Genomic DNA, 22,111 nt, shown 5'->3' on the forward strand with positions numbered 1-22,111 from the left:
CGGCCGCTCCGGGGCTCTCTGCGCCGCGGCACCGGGCGGCGGCGGAGGCAGCGACCGGCCGCACCGCCCCCCGAGCCCCATTGGCCGCGCCACCCGCCCGCGGCTTGACGGGACTTGCAGTCCCGACGCACTGGCACCGGCCCCGGGGCGAGGCGGGGTGCACGGGGGGACAAGGGACCCGGCGGGATTCCGGACACTACGGACGGCGGGGGACGGCGTTGGCAACGGGGATACCGTGCACGAGGGACACAAGGCAGTAGGGCACGCCCGGGGGCACCAGAGAGCGGAGCGCCAGGGACAGCCGGTGACAGTAACAGGCAGAGGGTACGAGGCACTACAGAGCACAACAGACACTCTAACTCGGGGACTTGCACGTCTCGCCCGACCAGCAGCAAGGCACAGAGGACACGAGGCACAAAGCGGCAGGATTTGCACCAGGGGACACGAGACAACAGAGTGCAGAGCACACGGAGAGGCAGCAGGCACCAGGAGACTCTGCATCCCCCCGCTGCTGTGGAATGCATTCGGCAGCGACACCAAGAAACACAGGTCCCTGAGGGATATTAGGGGATAGCGAGCACCAGGTCACACCAGGGAACACTGGAGTACGAGGGCATCTGGGGCAACAGTGTGCTGGGGGATCCCAAGAGCGCACTGGGGACATGGTGTCCTGGCTCACCAGAGGGCAGAGGGTCCCAAGGGACAGCAGGCAGCAGAAGCAAGTGGAGTTCAGAGAGTTTAATGAGCGCAGGAGAAACCCCGATTCCCCCCATCCCCCCACCCCCCAGTGCCCGGCCTGGCCCACAGCCCCGGGCCAGGCCCCCCACAACACCCTAGTCGACTTCTTCCATGCTGCTGTAGGAGGGGGCTGGGCGCTCAGCAGGGCTGGTGAAACGCTCGGGGAGGCCTTCCGCAGCCAGCGGCGGGGCTCCTTCGGGGGCCAGGCCGGATCCGAATGGCACCGGGGGCAGTCCCTGCAAGCAGAAGGTGGGTGTGAGAGGGAGACTTGCACCCTGCCCACCCATCTCCCTCCCTGCTCCCTGGGGGCTGGAGGAGCGCCCAGGGGGGACGCAGCCCCACACGCACAAGGTGCAGCCCTTGGGCTTAGAGAGCAGCAGGTGGTGGCAAACCCCACTGCAGGGCAGAGGGAAGCAACATGCCCAGGGCCCCTGGAGGCAGCCCCTCCAGCCCTGCAGGAGAGCCAGGCTGCAGCACACTCCTGCCCCAGGGCTGCTCAGTCACTGGTGGTCGGAGCAGAGCTCTGCACGCCAGCAGGGGGGCAGTGACAGGCCACGGGCAGGCTGCCAGTGCCTGCTGGAGGTCTGAGGAGCAGAGCCGTGCCAGAGGGGATTTCCAGGGCTGAGAGCACCTTGTCAGGCCTCCCTGCCGGCCACCCACCGCTGGTGAGTGCAGGCAGGTGCAGGCAGCAGCTTGTGGGCCCCATCCCTGGGGTGTCCAGCACCAGCTGGAGCAGAGGTCAGCCCACCGGCGCTGGGCACTGACTCAGACCCACGAGGCCAGCACTGTGGGTGAGCGGGGGAAGCTGCTGAGACCCAGGGATGTAGACAATGAGGCGACTGTTCCAGGACAGGCACCTCATGACCACAGCACAGCCCAGCCGGGCTCCCCGGCTGGGACCTGCTTGGGAGGGGAATAAACCTCAGTACGTGGAGGAGGGGTGTGGGACAGAGGTAGGGGGAGTCCAGCACAGGCCCCAGCCTAAAACACAGATGAACCCCTTCACTGCCAAGCATCCCTCCCAATCCAGCTGAAAGCACTGCCAGCAGAACAGCAGTAGAGATGGAAAAGGAAGTCACAGGGCTCTGAAGTCACCTCTCATACCCCAATACGCCAGAGCTGTCTGAGCCACGCTCAGCCAAGGGCAACACGTCTCAATGTCAGACACTGTTAGCGCTGCAGCCTGTGCCCCAGCCTCAGGGGACTGCCTGCTCCTGGCCCTGCTGGGCTCCCCATGCCCTGCACGTGTCACATGAGGCTACCACTCCACAGCTGGGACTGGAGCCCAGCCTGTGCCCCATGGCATGGGCAGGCAGAGCTCTCTCCCGAGCCTGCTGCCACACAGGGTGCACCAGGCACCCAGCAAAGCTCGAGGGATGGTCCTGGTGCCAGCTGGGTCACGGAGTGGCCTCAGATGACCCCAGTGTGGAGTCCTTGCCTCAGTGTGGGAGTCCCAGCATATAGGACAGGAATGCTGCATTTTTTTGGAAAACCCGGCTTTATTAACGCACCACAATCATACCTGTGCTCCCTGACCAGGCAGCATGGGCAGCCGGTGCCTTTCCAAATGAGGTGCTGCACCACACTGCCCTGAAGAGACCAACTCCCCCAGATGCTGCCAGCACACAGCCCCACGGACTGGTGCGAGGCAATGACCCACAGAGATGAGTGCTCACCATGGGCACCCCAGTCTGGATTGCCAGGCTCTCCAGCAGCTGTCTGGGGCTGAGCAGGAAAGCACACAAGCCCTTAGTGACAAGCCTTTCCAGCCCCAGCACAGGACCGTGGCACACACAACTCCCAGCACACAGGCAGCTGGCACCAGAAAGCTCAGCAGAAGGCTAGTAGGGCAGACTGGGCTGGCCAAGGACAGTAGCCCCAGCTCTAGGGAAGCTCAAGGCTCCTGCAGCAGCACAGCTGAGAGAGGCGGCCAGCCAGGGCCCATGTCAGGGCATCCTGCCCTTGCTGCAGCCTCCCAGCAGATCTCCACTTCCTTCTTGGGAGCCAAGCAGAGACAGTTGATGTGCCCACAGGGCTCCCAAACCCCAGCTTCACTGCAGCAGCAACGCCCCTTCTTGAACACCAGGTACCGCCTTGAGGTCTGCCCCACTCCCAGTGGGCAGCAAGGAAGGGCAAAAGAGCTTCTGGTTCTGGGCTGAGCCTTGGCAAGGTAGCAGGCTGGCCACACAGGCCTGCCAGCTGGCACAGGAGATGCCAGAGCAGACAGGCAGGAGCCGACAGCCCCATGTTTCCCTTGGCGAGTCTTTCCCAGCGTTTTCTGTCCTGCTGCCTCATGTATTTGTCTCATAGCGTCCTAGGACGGCGCGTGCCCTGGCGGACCCGCTCCTGCAGCTGGCCACACGCCTGGGCCTATCTCCAGCGGGGCTGGTAAATGAGCGGGTAGAAGACGTTCAGGAAGAGAGCCACAATTGCGGCCGTGGTGGCCAGGACAAAGTATCTGACGCAGCCTTCATCTGGGTGCTGGGGGGTACCCGGACTCCGCTTCTGGCCACAGGGCCTCCAGGAGTTTCTTGCAGGCCTTTGGGGTGTCTCAAGCTGCAGCTCTTGTTCTTCAGCCTCCAGTTCCTGCCAGATCAGAGAAGCCTGCGATGTGGAAACCTGCGTCAGCACTTGGAGAACACAATGGGCAACACCCCTTGCCATCCCCCGGGGCAGGCTGCTGCCTGCAAGCCCAGCCCCGTGCCCAGCCAGCCCGCCTCCCCATGCAGCACCGTCGCGGTCGCACCCGCCCCCACAGCTCTTCAGGGTCGCCGGTGTGTGAGGCTCTGGTGGGTGGCTCTGTGGGAGGGAGCGTGGGCAGCTGCTGGGCAGGGTCTTCATGGGACTGCAGGGAGTGAAGCCGGTGGCTGGATCCCGATGGAGCCGATGTCTTTGCAGTGGTGCGTCCGGGAGGCAAGGGAGAAGGCAGCAGCCAATCACAGCCCAGCTTCTGTGATCCCAACAGGATCTTTCAAATGACAGCCAATCCAAAGCCAGCTGGAGCAGCAGAAGCAGGAGGCACGGTGCCAGTACAGCCAGTCACAGCTCTGCTTTGGTGGGTAGGAATGCTCTGACAACGAATCGTAGCCAGATTCCAGGAGGATTTTCCACAGGCAGCCAACCATAGCTTGGGCCTTCATGGCGGTGATCATGCAGAGCAGCCAGTCAGGGAGCAGGTCTTTGGAGGGCACCCAGTGCCAGGCAGGGTGCAGGTGGTCCAGGCTGCTTGGGGACCTGCTGAGCCCCACTGGGATCCAATGCATCCCTGTACCGCAGGGGAACCGGTGCTCTCAGGGGCCCGATGAGCCCCAGTGCCACAGAGCAATCCAATGAACCCCAGTGCTATGGGGGCATACAGTGAGCCACAGTGCCATTCAGTCCCTGAAGGCTCTCACCACCACTGTGCGAAAAGCACTGCAGCTTTCTCGTTGCTCCAGCTGCCCCCAGTGAGTGGAGTCACTCCAGGACATGCACGCAGGGCAGGAACAGCCCAGGCAGGCAGACACCAACATGCCAGACAGCCCCATCAGCCTCAGAAACAAACAGGTTCTGTCCTCAGGCAAGAGGGCAGAGCTGAGATGCCTAACCAGCACTGGGCCAAGGGGAGGATGAGCCAGAGGGGCAGGGAGGCCAGGCCAGAAAGGCTCCTTGGGGCACACATATGCAGTCATGCTGGAGATGAACTGAGCACTGTCCCCAGCCTCTGTGGGCCAACAGAGGTGCTGAGGATGAAGGGAACGTCTGCAGCACAGTGGTGCATGGAGTCTGACCAGGTGGGCACCAGCCTCAGCCTTCCTGACTTTCACAAAGAGATGAGTGCAGCCATTTCCTATCACTGCATTCTGAAAGCACCCTGCCGTCTGGCCCACCCCCAGTCCCTCCCTCCCAGGCCACCCAGCAACAGAGCTCGCTCTGGCAGGTTTCTCTACAGCACCCTGTGAAGGCTGCCAGGCCTCTGGCTCAGCACTGGCATTTACCTTTTTTGCACTTGGCTTGGCCCTGAGTTGGGCCCCAGCAGAAAGTGTCCCCCACCCTGCCTTGAAAGCAGCTCTGGAGGGCAAGTTCTTACTGCTCCCTGGCACAACCAGATCCTACTGCACTGCTCACAGCCCCTCCTCCAACGCAGACCTCAATGAGGCTGTGCCCCTTCTTCCTCTTCCACAGCCCTCCCACCAGCACATCCACACTGATGACAAAAAACAGCTCTCCTGTGATCCCTCAGGACAGGGACTGTCCCAAGCCCACAAGGCAAGACAGGCTCCAATGCCCAGCTGGCGCAAGCTCTTTGGTATCAAAGGCGTACAGGCACTGCACCACAGCTGCACCAGGCTCTGTGGGTGCAGGCAAGGACAGGCAGGGCCCTGCATGTGGGCCCCTGAGCACATTTCATGGCTCTGTGGCTCCAACTGTGCCGAAAGGGACGCAAGCGCTCACCTGGCTGGCAGCAGCTTCGGCAGAGGGGGTGCGCTCGGCGCGGTGGTCTGAGGGATGCCCGGGCAGGGGCCTCTCCACAGGAGAGTTCCTCCGGCGGTAGAAGAGGACATATGCGTATCTGGTCACCACCTGGCTCTCATCCACGGTGGTGACTGTGCTGTCATCAAAGAGCCGCCAGCCTGAGAAGGAGGAAGGGTTAAGCAAGCAGACAAGTCATGGCTGCAGGAGCAGAGGGGTCGCAAGGGTGACAGATGCTCACCCACGTCACTGCGCTGGCTGTTCTTGTCATTGGGCAGGCGGGCGTACGCTGTGTAATGCCCTCCAATCATGCCTCCATAGTGGTTGATCACAGCATACAGGTCATACATAGGCAGCTGCTGCTCACCCTTCCGACCAATGCAGAACTTGCTCAGGTCCAGGCTCCTGTGGGGAGAACAGTGACCATGAAGGATGATCAGTGTTACGAAGGCTGGGCTGCAGGTCACCAAAGGCAGTGCCAACCCAGGCACATCATCTCCCAGGCTCTCACCGGACGGGAAAGTCCACCATGTCATTGATTTTGTCCCTCCAAATAAAGCTGCGGAAGGAGAAGCGCTTGAGCTGGATAATGAGGACGTTGGGCAGCCGCCACAGCATCAGCTGCTTGGAAGCCTCGCGGTGCTGCTTGCACTTGGGGCAGTACCTGGGGGAAGAGTGTGCTCGTTACTGGCATGGGGAGAGCCTCAGTCCTTGCAGCCCAGCTCAGCCCCACATGCAGGGCTGGCAGAGGGTATGTGGGAGGGCTCAGCCCCTTCTGTCAAGGGCAGCCCAGTACAGTCCTGCAGAGCACTAGCTTTGCTCCCTGCTGGCTTAGCCCTTCCCAGTGCACAGGGAAGGCCAGCCCATCGTTCCCGGCTGCCAGTAGAAACAGCATGCAGGTCCAGGCCGCTTCTGGGAAACCCCTACTGCTGTCTGGGCCTGTTGGCTGGGACCCACCCTGCTGCCTTCCTCACCACGCTTCCTCTGGGGCCAGGACTTCAGGCTTCGTGAAGAGATTGAGGCACTGCTCCAGGGTGAAGTGGCCAGCCCGGGCTGCTTCGCTGGCTGAGCCTGGATCCTCCACACACTCCAACTCCTTGGATTCTACCAACACGAATTCCTTGAGGCGCTCATTGTTCTTCCACACCAGGGCAAGGGAGCAGTCATCTGTCAGATCCAGGGGGCTGTCACCTGTGAAGGGGCACAGACCTTACACTCCTACCCCACCAGGGTGGACCAGGCTACCTTGCTGGAGCAATCTTGCCCATCCCAGTTAGATACAGAGATCAAAAAGTGCAGCCAGAAAGAGACAGGTTCATCATGCTGGGGCAGCAGAGCCCCTCAGCCTGCAGGGTGCAACACTGGCACAACACTCTCATCAGCAGCACCCTCACAACCAGCACTTGGTGTGGGCATCCCATTCAAACAAAAGGATGACCCAGAGATCACAGACCCTCTGAGAATACATGAGGTTGGAAGGAATGGGCCTATTTGCTGAGGACAGCAGGAATGTCATGCCCAAGAAGAACTTCTAGACAGAGGATCTGTGCAGCAGAGCCCTTCCCTCCCCTGTCAGATGCAGCTTTTACTGTCCAGTATGGACACCTGGGCTCATCTTGTGGCAGACAGCCTCTGGCACCCTGGCCACTATCCTGGCAGAGGCTATAAGGAATAAAGGTGGTGCCTTTACAGGGCTCTGGCTCACCTTTATCTTCCAGTTTCTGCTCTCGGTTGGCAGCGTCGATCTTATTGATGTAGAACGGTGTGGCGCGGGCGCTCACTGAGTCTGGAGTGTGTTGGTACCCAGGGATGGCAGCTGTGAACAGGCAGAGACAGATTCGTGGTGGCACTGCCTGTCTGCCCTGCGTAGGGGCCAAGAATTTGCAGCGCCCCCACCCCCACCTCACATGCTACGGCCTTGAAGGGACACAACCACGTGCCCGTGTCCTTGACTATTTTTAGCAGGCGCCTGCCCCTGGCAAGCTGTGCTCCTCTGCCTGCCTTGCCCCTTCACTGCACATTGCTGCCATCCTGAGACGAGTGTCTGGAAACGTGACAGCCAGGCAGCCGAGCGCAAGAGGCTGGTCCCATGCAGCTGAGTCAGAGCGAGCGAAGTGCTTTGCTCACAGCCCCCAGGGGATCAGTCTGCACCAGCTCTGCCTTGCTCCCACAGGACTTCTGCCAGCCCCTGCCTTCCCACCTCTCCCACAACAACGCAGCACTCCAGCTTCTCTTATCAGGTCCTTATCAGGTCTCTGCTCTACACCCTGGGCTTTGCCAGGGCAGGGCAGAGCGTGGGTAGGTAGGCATTTCAGGTGAGGCAATAGTGCCAAAACAAAGCTCCCAGGGCCTCATCTGTGCTCCCAAAAGTCTCCAGACCAAGCTCACAAGGGAAGAAGAGATGCTGTGCTGGGAGGTCATCCCAAGGAGGGAGAATTGCCTGAGCTCCTGGCACAGACACAGCCAGCAATTCAGCACCTCTTACCTTCTGGCTTGAGGGCTCTTTCATAGGATGGCTCCTTCTCACAACAGCTGTCACTCTGCGACTCCATGTGCTCAGAGAACCCTGAATCCAAGCTCAGCAGGGAACTCCTGGCTGTCAGGACCTTGCTCCGGACAGTGGTAGTATCCCCCATCTCTGGCTGCAGCTCAGGCACAGCTGGCGACAGTGGGGGCTCCTGTAGGAGGCTGGAAACCCTGTCCCCATCTCCCAGCTCAGGGGTAGAGGTGGCTGCTGCACAGCTGCTCTTAGCCAGCGGCTCCAGCTTGTCTGAGTGCAGAGGCTGCAGCCCCTGCTCCGGTGACATCCGGCCCAACTGGAATGGAGGCTGGAACACGCTGACTGAGTACCTGGGTATGGAGGTGGGAGTTAGAGCTGGCGAGACACGGGGCTGAGCTCAGGTCTGGGGCAGAAGCACCCTCCTTCCCCGGACTCTCACCTTGCATAGCCCTCTAGCAGCTGGGCCAGGCGGGCGTAGGTGAGGCGAGATTCGGGCACACTGATGAGGAAGGGGAATCCGATGTTCTCGGGACGGCACGAAGCCTTGTGATCTGGCCAGTGTGTTTTCTGACATGTCCTGTAACACGTACAGCCCCTGCTGAACCCAGCATCCTTGAACAGCCCGGGAAGGAGAAGTGCAGGGCCAGAGGGGTGTGCTGGGGACAAGCGGAACACCAGGAGTTCAACTGGCTCCATCCCAAAGGGCAGACCCATCCCACCTTCTTCCAGCAGGCAGAGCTCTCCCATCCCGCCCTTCACAGCAGGAGACCCTCCCCCCCCGCCAGGCACCAAGCCAACTCACACATTGCAGTAACCGACTCGATAGCACCTCGTGCAGCGCTTCAGTTTCTCATCCTCTGGCAGCTGCTTCTTCTGGCAGGCCGCGCACTTGGCGACAGGGCCACTGGGCACCTGTGGGCGCTGCAGAAGAAAGGACCCATTGGACAGGGAAGGGCACCTGGGCAGGACAATGCAGTCTCAGCAGGCATCCATGCTCGCTGTAGCTAATTGCCCTTGTGTGCAGTTCTGCCACTCCTGCTCAGTCCCACTTACGGCTCAGCCTTCCTGCATCCCTCCCACTATTCCCCATATGCCTACTTACCTGCTGGACCTGAAGCTCCACCACACGCTCCTTGGCCAGCTCTGGGGACAGCACCTCAAAGCAAAGCAGCAGGTCCGTTGGCGAGACTGTGTCTAGTGAGTTAGATGGCAGAAATATGCGGTGGAAGTGATTCTTGATCACCTGCCAGGAAAGCAGTGGAGCATGGCCGTGTGAGGGCTGCCTTATGTGTCCTCTCCTCAGAGAGCCACAGACCCCAGCCTCACAGTGAGCTGTGGGATGAGCAGCAGCTCAAGGATGCTGTGCTCAGCTCACAAAGGAAAGATGGGCATTCCCAGGCCCTACTGTGGTGGCCTAACCCTCCAGAGCAGGTATCTGACCAGCACTCTCACCTCTGCCAGGCGCAGGTTCTCTGGTTTCACACGCACACTGTGGGCCACTGAGTCAAGTACCTCCATGGCACTGGAGTTCTCCTTGCTGATACTCACAAGGAACTGCCACGGAGAAAGTGCCACATTAGTCGCACCACACCAAGGCATGCAGGCCCCTACTTAACACAGAGTTCAGCCTGTTGGCACACAACCAGTTGCCTGGGGCACCTCCAGGAGCCTTCTTAGGCTCCCTCCCCAGGGTAGAAGGTAACCTTTACCTTGACGGGTTTCTTGTGTGGCTCCTTTGCAAAGTAGTAGACAGTCAGCACCTTTTGCTTCTGTGGGAGGGGCACGGGGAGATACAGGAAGGGGTCAAAGGTAATAGACACCTGTGGATACAAAAACACACTCAGCTGTGGGAAGTACTTGCAGCTGAGAGCAGATCCAGCCTTGCCCTGTGACTTGTGCTCTCTGAAGGTCAGGAGCCTACTTCTGCACAGCCAGGACAGAGACAGAACCTCCAGGGCTGTCCTACCTTGGAGCACACTGGGCACACGAGCTTGGATTTGTACTGGCCCTGGAAGAGGTCTACTATGAACGAGTCATTCCTCATCTTGTGTCGCTGCCAAGCCTCCTCAGCTACCACCTGCAGGAAGAAAGGGCTTACCACCTCACTAAACCACCCAGGCTACTCTCCCAGTGACTTTAGCAGAGTAACACCCTCACCTCATCAGGCCTCCCATCCGAGTCAACAGTCTCTGTGTAGGGCTTGTTCTGGATGCGGTTGAGGTCCTCGTGCAGGCCATCAAGCAGGAAGGCCATGAATTCCTGAGCATCATGCTGGGCATAGCCAGTGAACTGGCTGGCCTTGCTGGCCACAATTGCCTGTGGGGAGCACAGTAGTAAGGGCTGGTCAGCAAAGCTCTGGCAGCACTGCCTACCCCCTGCATAAACCATGGCTGCACCCACCCACACCCACAGCTCTCTGTGGCATTTGCAAGGTAGCCAGGCTCAGAAAGGAATGCTAGGGAGCCACAGCAGCTCCTGCTGAGCACCAGTGCCAGGAGCCCTACCTTCAGTTTAGAGGGCTGGAAGGCATGGTGTGTGCCCTTCCATAGTGCTCTGAGCAGCATGGCAAAGCCAATGGCCAAGCGTCCACCCGTCCCCAGTGGGTTGTTATAGTTGATTTCTGACTCAAACGACCGATCTGTAAGAAATGCAGGAGCTCAGGGTGGCTGCTGGCTTCATCATCTGAGTGGCCAAGCTCTGCTGGGCTCCCAGTGTGGGCTCACCATGGAAGTAGTCACGCAGCTCCCTGGTGTTGGACAGGGACTGGATGACACTGTTCATGAAGCAGGTGTTGCCCAGGTTCACCAGCCCTGTGAAGCCGGGCAGGCAGACCTTCTTCTTCTCATCCTCATCCTCATCATCCTCCACACTCTCAGCACTCACTGGGCTGTGTGTCATCGGTGGCACCATACACGTTGGTTTGGGCTGCCAAAGCAGAGGCAGGTATGAGGGTGTGGCACTCAGGGAGTCTCTCTGGGAACACCAGAGGAACTCAAAAGCCCAAGAAAATCCCCATCGAGGTCTGCAGCCATCACACCATCTCCCACTTGGACTGTGACAGACAGGCTAACAGCTGCCCCTAATCTTGCCAACTATGACTGAGGGGCACCACCTCCTACTCCAGAGTGGCACTGAGGAGGTGTCCCTCTTTCCCCTATCCAGGTCAGATCCAGTGTGGCCACACTCACCGAAGGAATGTGTGGCTCTTGCTTCACTGTCAAGTGCTCTGGGGGCGTACGGGCTGCCACGCCATCCAGAGCCCCATCTTCCACTCGCGGCTTCTCTTTGTCACTGGTTCGGGCCTCTTCCTTGCTGGAGAGGGGGTGCTGGTTACTGCCCGGAGGGTTCTTATCCAGAGGGGTAGGGCCTGTAGGCATGGCAACCTTTGCACCACCCACTGCACCTTAAAAAGGGGGAAGGGTGGGCCTGTGGTTAGCAGCGCCACATGCTGCCCACAGTGGGGCTGAATTGCTTAGTCCATATTTGCAAACAGGCTTTCTCCTACTTCTCTTCCCCAAGAGAAACAGCAGTGCCCATCCCCTATAATTTGGCTCACACCCTGCCTCACATCCCTCCTACCTGCACCCACTCAGCCCCTCTCCTTCCCCACCATTCCATGCCAGAGGACCCAGCACCAGCTGGCAGTGGTGAGGAGGTCCATGACCCACTGCAGTGCAGCAGGCTGGCTGGACACAAAGGCAGGGTGCAGACCTCGTGTGGCTGGAGCCTCCAGCCCCCCCCAGCGCTGGCTCTGGCGTTTCTTCAGGCAGACATCAATGCGAGACACCGTGAAGTTGTACGTGCACTGGTCCGGCTCAATAAGGTTCCTGCAAGGCACACAGCAAGTCAAGAGGTGCCCCAGACCCCACAGCTGCTTCAGACATGGCAAAGCCTCTGCATGGCAGACCCATGGCCTCCAGGCAGTAGGTACTCTGCTAGCACTGATCCTGAGGTAGGCCTGGAAAAGCAGGGTGAAAACCCTCAAGGTTGGCCACACTGAGCACACAGAGCATCCCTTTTCTGACAGATCCATTCTGCTTGGCTCCCTCCTGCTGCACATCCCACCCAAAGGGCACACAGGCTGGTCTGGCTCTGTGTCCAAGAGCTCTAGAACAGCGTGGGGTGAACTGCAGGTGAGACACTGGGATTTCCTCCCCTGCAAGTGAGCACACAGCCAAAGCAGACCAGGCTCAGGGCACTAGTGTAGCACGGTGTAAGTGAAACTCCAGATGCAGACACAAGCATTCCCTGCACAGAATCACCAGCTGGGACTGGTTCCTGCTCCAGCTCTGCATTCTCACCTTCCTTGCCTTGGTGTGGATTAAGAACAGGAGTCATACCTGAGCTTCACCTGCCACCGGAACACCGTGTGGGGCCCACAGCCAGGATGGAGACGAAGGAAGTTCATATCACTGCAGAGAAATTGGGAGTGAGCAAAGGTGAACAAACAAATAGCCCAGCTGCAATCAGGAGCTCTGCAGCGGCCTCCCGAGGCGTCATCCTGAGGCAAACTTATACCTCGTCTGGAACACTAGTGTGAAGTCTTGTTCCCGGAACAACACCTTGGATGTCTCCTTGTGGATCTCCTTCACATAGACATGCACCACCACCAGATCATTGCCCTTCTCATATGAGTCATTCTTGACAAAGGTCAGGCTTACAAAAGGCTCTGGCTCTGAGTAAGGAAGGCCATGGAGAGAGTGGTTAACTTCCTCACATGCTGAGGCTGCAAGCTGACCCAGGAAAGGTCCTGAGCAGATGGACCTTCCTGACCAGGCTCACGCCATGGGCTCTGGCCACTCACCATCAGCTGCTGCTTCCAGAGCCACATCATCCTTGGACCAGTCTCTCTTCTCACTATCCCTGCCCATGGGAGGAGTGGCCACTGGGATGGCCTTAGAGCTCTCTCCTAGGATAGGCAGGCAGTCTCGGCTCCGCAAGGCCTCAGTAGGGCTGCCTGGCTGCAGGACTCTCTTCTCAACGCAGGTGGCAACACGGTGGGGGAACACCTCTGTGGTAGCTGCAAGAGGTGGCATCTCCACGGGAACAGTCTCTTTGGCCAATACCACAGCCTTTCAATACAGGAAAACCCAGTGAAACACAGACACTGTCACCCCTGAGCCGCCCTGGCCCACCCACTGTGGCTCCTGCCAGCCAGTCAGGCACAGCTCCATACCACCTGTTTACCCCACACATCCCACACCAGCTCAGCCCCATTATCACCACAGCACAGCAACAACAGGGTCTTCACCCTCTCCCCTACCATACATCCTCCTGTCAACCCTCAGCATCCTGGAGCCCACCTCATCCTCACTGGCAGGGATGGGTATTACATGCCCTGCACAGAGCAGAGAAGCAGGGGTACCTATCCAGCCAGGTCCCCAGGTACCTTCTCAAGTGGCAGTGCGAGGTCTGCAAGGGCCACGGGTGCATCGACCTGGCTGGCTCTGCCGTTGCGGCGGCTGCTGGCCCTCCCACTGTGCCCTTTGCTGGGCTCCGTGTTCCCAGTGACTCTGGCATTCGGCTCCTCTTCAGTGGGAGCCACTTTGAGGTATACTGCCCGCTTGGCGCTGGGGCCACTCTGTGTCCCTGGGCTGGCTGGGCTTTTCCCTCCCAGGGCCTCGCTTCTTCCTGGAGCACGCTTGGGGTTGGAGGGCTCTCGCCGGGATCTTGGTGGCTCTGTGCCTTCAGCCCTTGGCTCCTCAGGGGTGAACTCTGCAGAAGCAGCCTTCTCCTTCCCATTCTCCCAGCACGCAGTCCCTTTGGTCAGTTCTTTGGATCCATCTTTCCTTTTTTTCTGTGAAAAGCAATGAAGCACACTGGGAAGGTATTCAAGTAGCAGCATCTTTCAGGCTACCTATCAATCCTTCACGCTCACTTCCCCTTCCCAGACTGCATCAGGACTCTATTTCAGAATGGGGGGAATGCATGGCAGGCAGAAACACAGGTACGACTCCCTGGGACAGTGGCAGATGGCTCATGCAGCACATGGATGAAGGATGTGCCCCACATTGCTCCCTGGGCTGCTCAACAGCAGGGAGCTCAGAGCTCACCCCAGCTCCCCACAGCTCCATAAGCCCCTCTAAAAGACAGATCATTCCCTCCTTACCAGAAGTGAGGACCAGTGATGGAGTGGGATCTTCTTCTGAAGCACAAGCTGTAGACAGTTGCCCTTCTTGCATTGGATCTTGCTGCAGGAGCCCTCGATCTCCTCATAGAACTGACAGCTCCACTGGCGCCCGTCTGTAAAGCAGAGGGGAACCAGTACCTCAGGCAGTGCTCCAGGCAGCTGTCACCTAACCCACAGCCCCTTTCACCTGCCCCCAGGATGAAGGAAGCATTCATTCAGAGCCAAGAAGGCTGCAGGCAGGCTGCCACCATACCCCAGGAGCCTTCCAGAGCTCCAGCCAGCTTCCCTGAACTTGCTTTGTACATCTGGCTGGCCTCCTTCCCAGCGGGAAGGCCCTGGGACTCCCTGCCCTCAGGGGCACAGTCACTATTCCAAAGGATACCCAGGACTGACTCAGCCATCCTAGCAAGCAGGGGACAGAGACGTACTGGCGCGGCAGTGGGCACTTGTTCACTTGGCAGAGAGGCCAGCTCCTGCCCTCCCCAGCTCTACAATGCTCTCCTATCGGCCCTGTCTGCTGCCTGAGTGCGTGCCAGCTGAGAGCAGGGCATTGCCTCTGAGGGAAAAGTTTGATGTCTGCCTGTGGCAACCCCGTGCTTGGCCCAGAGCTGTGCCAAGTCCCAATGGAGAAATGCTTGCAGCAGTTGCTCCATTCCCATACCTGGTAGTTTGACCACACAGTCCGTGTCAGTGAAATCAGCACGTATGTCTTCCACCTTCAGAGCTCCACTGCCCAAGTTCAGCTTGATAATTATCTCATCAGCATTCTGTCTCCAGTCCTGCAGTAGCTCTAGGAAAAGGGAGGGAAGTGTCACCCACTTGCTGGGGAACGAGCCTGAAGTGCTCACTCCTTGGCTGGGGACGCAAGCCTGAACACAAATGCTGTTAAGGAGGTCAGCACAGGGAACACAGACCATGACAATTAAATGGGACCTGCCCTCATCAGACAGGCCACAAACAAGAGCACATGTTGCAGCAGGGCAGATGAATCCCGGTGGGAACCAGAGAGATCAGAAAGGCAGCACTGCTCTTGGCATTGTCACAAGCAGCAGTGGCAGCTCAGAAGAAGGGGTGGCTCCTGCCAATGACAAAGCAATTACTGCTTTCCCAAGGAACGAGGAAGCCACAGAATTACTCTGGGGGATTTAAGTGGACTCCGACCACAATCAGAAATTGCAACTTCCCCTTTGCATATGCAAATCAAGCAGCCTAGCTGCACTCATCAAAGCACTGTACTCCTGCCAGGTGAGCGTGGCTAACACGGCTGAAACATGGGCAGGCCAGCCAGCTGGGCAAGTACACGGTAATGGGTGAGAAAAAGAGTGCAGCAGTGATACTCTGGTGCAGGCAGAACTTCCATTGTGTGCCTGCCCAGGCTCCAGGTGTGGCCTTGTGGTCCCCTGAAGTCTTCAAGGTGAAAAAATTATTTTGATCACCTTGATTTCAATCAGGTTTGCTCTAACCCTGGAGCACGAGGACATCCTACTCTGTCCTCAAAGCAGGCCTGGACTGAGACAGAAACCAGTCAATGCTGCCGACAAGGTGACACAGCTTGGGATGTTCCCAGCCTAGCATCACGTCCTGCTCAAAAAGAAGCATAGCAGGCATCCCAGGGCTGTGCTCAGTGGCACCATGACACCTGAGTTGCAAGCAGCCTGTCACATACCCAGGGCCTCTTCCTTGCAGACAGCCCTTCTCCACCCCTGGGAAGGCCACATACTGTTAAGATAAACACTGAAGCAAGGGAGTGCTCAGGTTAGCTCTGCTCAATGCCAGAGCACTGGACAACAAGGTGAGAGCTTCAGATCCCTTGGGAAGGGAACTCCACGGCCATGCACTGACAGCTGGCACACACCTCAACTTACCCTCCTCTGAGTGCTTCTCCTGGGCAGTCTCAGCCTGCTCGAGCTCAGGGCGAGACACTGGTGGGCAGAGAAGTAGAGTGCAGGCAGGTCTGTCATTCTGTCACCTCACAACATAGGCGAACAAGCTGATGCCCAAAATTTCACACATCACCTCCTTCTACCCTGAATCTGCGTCCAGGCCTTTCATCCTGCATGTGTTGCTCACCTCCCTCTGCTTTCTCACACTTCTTCCCCAGAGTCCTGCCTGCAGCCCAGCAGCAAGTCAGCCCCAGGAAGCTGCTCTGGGCCATACCACCATTTCCCAGTCTAAACAGTACCACAGTGGGAGCAACACAACAACGCTATACCAGACAGACAGTGCTTTTTTGAGGCACATCTCATTGTGAGCTTGTGGCATCCAGGCTCAGCTGTGTGGCCCAGCTCAGTATACAAGGTCCCAGCCATAGAGAGGAGTCCTGTCTTGATCTGACAGAAAGAACCCGGTGTTTGGTCATGCTCAAACCAATTCTGCTGTAACCAGAGAACCACGTGGCCCTGCTGCACTTTAACATTTCCAACCCTGCACAGGCTGCCAACATCCACATCTGAAAACCTCCTTCCAGATCAGGGTGGAGAACCAAAATGACCTGACACCTAATCCCTGTTCCCACAGAATTACCTCCAACAGCCAGAAATGTCTCCAGGCCTGCTCTACCCCCACGATAGTGAATTCTGCCAGGCAAGCGACCCAAAGCAACAGCACCTTCTCCTGGAGCAAAGAAATAGTGGCAACAGGAGCTGTAGTCTCACTCCAAAACACTTGGAGGGTTGTCACTGCCTCCCTTGACTGACTACAAACCAGCAGGAAACTTCTGCTGACCACCACAGCCACTGGTGCAAAGGTGCCGGTGGGGCTGGCAGTGTGAGAAGCACGGCAGTGCACAGCCTGGAGGATCTACAGCCCCTCACCACCTCTCACAGAGGGGACAGGGGCAGCATGGCTGTCTTCAAGAACGCCCCAGCGTCAGAGGATGCAGAGAGCCAAGCCCTACCAGAGGCATACTCCTCCTATTTGAGAGAAATCACAGTGCTGTGCTCTGCACTGTGGGATTTCACACCGGGGACCGTGCCCGGCTGCTCTGGCACAGACCTCGCCAAGCCCTCAATTACCTTGGCCTATAAAACACCCAGTGATTCTGAGGTTACAATAGAACAGGCACAGAAATCAAATAGCTTTCCAGAGCCACAGAAACTCTTGCAGACATCCTGCCCGCAGGATGCATCATTTGACCCGAAGCATCATTTTTGTCAAAAGATACATGGCAGTTACAGAAAGAATTACTCTACAGCAACTCCTTCACCTGAGCCACACCTTGCCCTGACTCACAAGCTAAAGCACCAGCCCCACCCGCAGGCCTTGCACACCCGGTCCCTGCTTCACAACACCTGCAAACCTGCACCCCTCAATAAACTGACGGGAAAGAAGCAGCGCTGTCTCCACCTGCAAGAGCACCCACAGGTTTCAGTTCCACTCTCGCTGGATTGGGGCAGATCACACCCAGTCCAAAGCAGAGTCGAGGAACAATCACCAAGGCAAACTCCAGACTTTAGCTAACAAGGCCGCAGGCCCAACCTTCCTAACATTTGTGGGGCTAAGTAGCGCCCAAAGGAAGGAGGTTACATGTCCAGGGAGGACACTGTGCCAAAGAAGATCTCACATCACACAGGTTTCCATAAGCCGTAGGAAGTGATTAGTCAAATCTGCTTATCCTACAGCAGATGGCTGAGAGGCTCCCAGGCAGCAGGGCTGAGACACCACGGGCCTGCTCGCCACAGTGATGCTGAGGGGCTCTCACCTTCCTTGCTTTCCTGATTGGCTCGATCCTTCTGCTTCTTCTTGTTGGTGGCATCATCCAAGCCCCGAGACACTCTCCTCTGGCCAGGGGCATTTGTGCTGCTGGACATTTTCAGTCGTTTGGAGGACACAAACAGCCCACCGGGGTCGGTAATGGAGTCTGGGTCAGGGGTGCGACGTTTTCTTCCTGGCCCAGCTATCTTGGCGACTCTCTGTGGTCAAACTCTCTGGCAAGGAAGTAATGGCCTAAAGAGAGGAAAGAGCAAGCATGGCAGGAGGAGCAGGTGGAAAAGGCCCAACAGCAGCAGGATCCGCTCTTTGCTTCAGGGCTAGTGCCCTTACACGACCTTCACCATGGTGTTTATGGGAAGCCCCATGCAGCGCTCAGTGAGGAAACCTACCTCATCACAGCTGCTACAATGCTTACTGCCAAAAGCATGGGCTTGTCAGAGCTCCCAACATACAACCAGGGGTCTTCAGTATGTGGCACGCATTAAAAACCTGGAAAGCAAGTGTCATGCTCACGGTTCCCACTATAGCAACACTGGCCCAGAGGAGCTGCTGGCGCCAATGACACCCAGAGACACAGCTGAGGGCAAGGACATGAGGAGGCCTGGATCTGCAAAACTGAGCCTCCAGAATCAACTGGGGGAGCCTGTCACACAGCTCGAAACAACAGCTATTTCAGTCAAACAGTGTCCTGTGTAACAGCGCCAGAATAGGAGCTAGTAACACCCTAAGAAGGAAGCAGGCCTGGGACAGTCTCCCGTGACAGATGAGACCAGAGCTTCCTGGCAAAAGAAGAGTTCCTCCCCCTTTGCCCACTAGCTGGGAGCTTAACCAGCATGACTGCACCTTGAATATTTATCTCCCAGCCAGTTTACAGACAGCGCCAGCGGGGCCTGGCCTGGAAACAGGACACCTCTGCTCCTCATGTCCCAGGAAGAGAGTAGGCTGAGCAGGACATGTGAGTTGCTCACTCCTGCCCCATCAGACATGCCCTCCCTACAAAGCCAGCTCCTCTACAGGGTTTGGGAGCTGCTAGCCCAGGGGTCTGTGGCACACAGTGTCACCCTGCAGTGTTCAAAGCTTTGAGAGAGCAGACCTGAAACAACCCACTGTAAACAGTCCCATTGGAGGTGTCTCTGTGGAGGCGGTGAGAGCAGAGAGCTGGGAAGGTTTCCTCCCTCGCTGCCCTGGCTGCACACCCTGACCCTGGCAGTGCTCACCAGCCTGTGCGCATTTGCAGCAGGGAAATGGGCCCAGCCGCACAGATCCTGCCCACCCCCAGGTGCCAGCTGCCTGCCACAGCTCCCACTGCATTGTTTCACATGCATCCCACAGCCCAGCTCCCGTCTGAGGACGCAGAGCCAAGCCTGACAGCACCTTGGCCTAGCCCAGCTCCACTGAGCCTGCCTCTCCCTCAGTGTCACTCGGGAACTCCCCGTTCTGCTTTCACCCATGTACCAAGCACAGACCCCTTGCTGTGCATGGGCAGGGCCAGTGGCAGGAGGCATCTCCAAGGGAGACACTCTGACAGACGGAGGACACTGTCAGTTCTGTGCTGCTGGCCCAATGTTGCTAGGGCATTTGTGTTCTAGCAGTGTTCGAGGCAGCAAGTAGTCCCTAATGTGGAGCTGTAGCCACAAACCAAGAGGAACTCCAGAGAGCAAAGCAGTCGGGTTTTGCCCTCAGCTCTGGCAAAGCTACCCCCATGACAGGTGTTGCATCCAAACCACTTCTCTTCAGGCCAACTCACCCTCACCACCAAGAGCCACTGAAGCCAAGTGAAAAGCTGACTCCAGCCCAACTGCCTGGCACAGACAACTGCTGCCACCCATGGTGGAGAGGCCCAAGTGACCTGGAGACTGGGATGCTCAGCAGGGTCCAGCATCAATCCCAAAGAGCTTGAAAGAGTGTGGGAGGGCAGCAGCATCAACCCCATGCTGCTGCATACACTGGATCTCCCCAGGATGCAGAAGTACTTCTGGCTCCAGAGGGAACGGGAAGGGCCCCCACAGCAGGGAATGTAATTCACCAGGCTAGGCCTCTGATGCCAGCTGCATGCTGGCACTCAGCTCCAGTCCCCACGGACACCCAAATAGGTTGGTTACAGATGCTTCCTGGTGCTGAAGGAGCTCACCTGAGCTCGGCAAACATGAGAAAGCATTTTTTGTTGTATTTCTTTTGTCTCTAGGGTGAAAACCCCAGGAGAAACAGGACTCAAGAAGCAATGACTGCTTCATGCAGGCTCAGGCAAGGCTCTGTTGCCTCCTTCCTGCACCTCCAAAGGGGTGGTAGAGGGTAACTGCTGGGCAGGGTGAAAGCAAGCTCTGAGAAGGATCCTGGAGAACTGAGAAAGGACAGGCCTCTGCCCAAGAAGGGGTGAGGAAGAGAGACAGGGTTGCGTGCCTGCTTGTCACTCCTCCAGGAGAAGCCTGCTGCTCTCACGCCTCACTGAGGGCTCAGCTCCCTCGGGTGCTTTGCCGACAGTTATTCCTCACGGCAGGGGCAGGAACCAAGGGGGCTGGAGCTCAGCCCATTTCAGCTACCACACTGATGGCAGCCTGAGGCTGCAGCAGGCACCTCAAGGTTTTGGAGGAGTGAAGGCAAAGCCCAGGTTACTCAGGGATTAGAACAGGTGAATAGGAGACTTTTTGCCTTTCTGACACCAGGAAATGCACATACAGGCAGCATGTTCAGCCCCTGGGTGCACAGATATTTTGGCACCGCTCCTGTTGGCACGGTAGGAGTCACTGCAGGGAAGAGATGGTGAAAGACCGCCCTGGCTAGATGCCAGGTGAACCTCTGGGAAGCACCTGATGAGCTGGACACTCCTACAAAACCTCTACTGAATCCCCAGAGCCAGGGAAGCCTGGCCATGCTGCTGCTGGGAGCAGAGATACCTCCCTGTCTTCTGCTCCCTGCCTTTGTGCTGTGGTGTGTACCAGACCCAGATGCCAGCTGGGGCTTTCTCCTAAGCCTTCCCCCCAGCGGTTTCCCAACCCAGCTCATGCTGAGACTGCAAATATTTTGACTAGCCAGAGGCAAGGGAGCAAGAGGCCAAGGAGAAAGGCCGCTCCTCCCCACAGCAGCACCAGACCTGGAAGGGCAGCAGAAGGTGCTCAATGAGATGCAATTTGTGTCCCGTGTCTGGGCCAGGTTTAGCACTTGGCAGAAGGACCTCCCTGATTGTTGTTCACAGCACTCCCCATCAACGTCCAAAGGCCTTTAACAGGAGTAGCTGCACAGAAGGTTGGCTATCCCAACAGCATCATCTTCCCACGGACTTCTGGATCCTCCATGTCCTCAATACAGCCAACAGAAACACATTTGCATCCCTCGTGGACACAAATACTTTTGTCACCTTCTGTTTCTTGTTCCACTGAAGGACCAGAAATCCCAAGGCTCAAGCTTGACTTTTACTTGAGTTTCTGGGCATGCCTGACACACGGGTGGAGTTAGGGCAAGCATAGAGTCCCCTGGGGCAGCCACTGCCACACAAAATGTTTCCAACCCATGTGGAAATCATTCTGCCCCTAAAGCATCGTGACAGCAGTGAGCCCTATCAGTGGGGAACCCGGCAGGCCTAGCTCCCTCATTCTGAGGACGATCACTGAATCATAGAACCGTTTGTGTTGGAAGAAGACCTTGATGACCATCTAGTTCCAACCCGCCGGCCATGGGCAGGGACAGTGATGAGAGCGTCCAGACAGCAGCCGGCGGCCCCTGGCCTCCCGGGCGCTGCTGCCTGGCCCCAGGCACCGAGAAAGCGGAAAGAGACTGTGAACGGAGTTTGTCTGTGTGAACGGTATTGGCGTGAACGGTGTTTGTGTGAACGGCGTTGGCAAGAACGGCCCCAGCGCTCTGCGGGCAGAGCACGAGGTCACCGCGCCGGCTCCTGCCCGGGGCTGCCGCGCTCGGCCCGTCCTGCTCTCAGCCTCCGCGGCCCCAGCTCCTGCTGCCGCACACGTTCTCTCGAGTCAGGCCCGTCACAGGCCGTCACCGCAATCCGCCGCCTGCCTCGCTCTCCGTTGCCCCGGTTCCCGTGCCCACGGGCCGCATCCCGGCCTCCCACCGCCCCCGGGCCCTGCCCTCCGCCGCGGCCCTCACCCCGCGCTGGCCCAGGCGCCGCTCGCCGCCCCCGGGCCCCGCCGCCGCCCCGGCCCGGCCGGCCCGGCCCTCCCCGCACTCACGGCCCCGCCCGCCGCTCCGGTCTGTTTGTGCCGCGCCGAAGTTCCGAGCGGGCCGACAACGGAGACAGGCCCGAGCCCGTGACGCACTTCCGGGAGCCGTCGGGCACGCCCACGTGACACTGGAGCGGGGGTGCATCACGTGACACAGGAGCGGGGGTGGTGCCGGCGCGTTCCCGCGGCAACGGGAGCGGGGGGTGCCAGTGCTGTCCGCGGGGGTTCCGCGCCTGTCCCGTGGGAGACCCGGGTTTCATCCCCGGGAGTGCCGGGCTGGTCTGTGCGGCTCCCGGGTGTGCTGTGCCCTCCAGTCCCCCTGCCGAGTCCCGCCTCACCGCCCGCGCCCAAGCCCCGCTGTGCCCTACAGCTGGTGGCGGCCGGCTCCCACCCTGGGGGAAGCCG

General features: G+C 58.5%; 1 protein-coding gene across 10 annotated transcripts; it reads right to left on the reverse strand.

Annotated features, from left to right (window-relative positions):
- Window positions 1-132: 132 nt before the first annotated feature.
- On the reverse strand, window positions 133-21,866 carry USP19 (ubiquitin specific peptidase 19). 10 transcript variants are annotated; one of them, XM_066326568.1, is made up of 28 exons: window positions 21,633-21,648; window positions 17,921-18,020; window positions 17,521-17,765; window positions 15,686-15,742; window positions 14,482-14,610; window positions 13,800-13,933; window positions 13,080-13,487; window positions 12,495-12,762; window positions 12,209-12,365; window positions 12,031-12,102; window positions 11,402-11,517; window positions 10,879-11,093; window positions 10,414-10,615; window positions 10,195-10,328; window positions 9,848-10,006; window positions 9,657-9,767; window positions 9,400-9,510; window positions 9,143-9,244; window positions 8,793-8,933; window positions 8,493-8,611; window positions 8,130-8,267; window positions 7,676-8,040; window positions 6,896-7,006; window positions 6,165-6,381; window positions 5,702-5,854; window positions 5,432-5,595; window positions 5,173-5,351; window positions 2,214-3,342 (listed from the first exon to the last, which is right to left on the reverse strand). In XM_066326568.1, exons 3-28 carry the CDS (start codon window positions 17,627-17,629, stop codon window positions 3,109-3,111), a joined length of 4,305 nt encoding a protein of 1,434 aa, XP_066182665.1. In that variant the 5' UTR covers window positions 17,630-17,765; window positions 17,921-18,020; window positions 21,633-21,648; the 3' UTR covers window positions 2,214-3,108. The 10 variants fall into 10 exon arrangements, with proteins under 10 accessions (XP_066182670.1, XP_066182672.1, XP_066182665.1 ...); XM_066326573.1 differs by lacking the exons at window positions 2,214-3,342; window positions 17,921-18,020; window positions 21,633-21,648 and adding exons at window positions 133-974; window positions 21,716-21,818; XM_066326575.1 differs by lacking the exons at window positions 2,214-3,342; window positions 21,633-21,648 and adding an exon at window positions 133-974 and having other exon boundaries at window positions 10,879-11,087; window positions 17,921-19,977.
- Window positions 21,867-22,111: the final 245 nt, after the last annotated feature.

This window comes from Sylvia atricapilla, chromosome 11, assembly GCF_009819655.1.
Source record: "Sylvia atricapilla isolate bSylAtr1 chromosome 11, bSylAtr1.pri, whole genome shotgun sequence".
In the NCBI taxonomy this organism is placed as follows: domain Eukaryota; kingdom Metazoa; phylum Chordata; class Aves; order Passeriformes; family Sylviidae; genus Sylvia; species Sylvia atricapilla.

Excerpts from the sequence above, each read along its gene's own strand:
- USP19 (XM_066326565.1), bottom strand. The coding sequence starts at position 17,629 with ATGTCCAGCAGCACAAATGCCCCTGGCCAGAGGAGAGTGTCTCGGGGC. Across the intron at positions 12,366-12,494 it reads TCTGGAAGCAGCAGCTGATG|AGCCAGAGCCTTTTGTAAGC; the intron begins GTGAGTGGCCAG and ends TTCCTTACTCAG. Across the intron at positions 8,612-8,792 it reads TGGAGCTTCAGGTCCAGCAG|CGCCCACAGGTGCCCAGTGG; the intron begins GTAAGTAGGCAT and ends TTTCTTCTGCAG.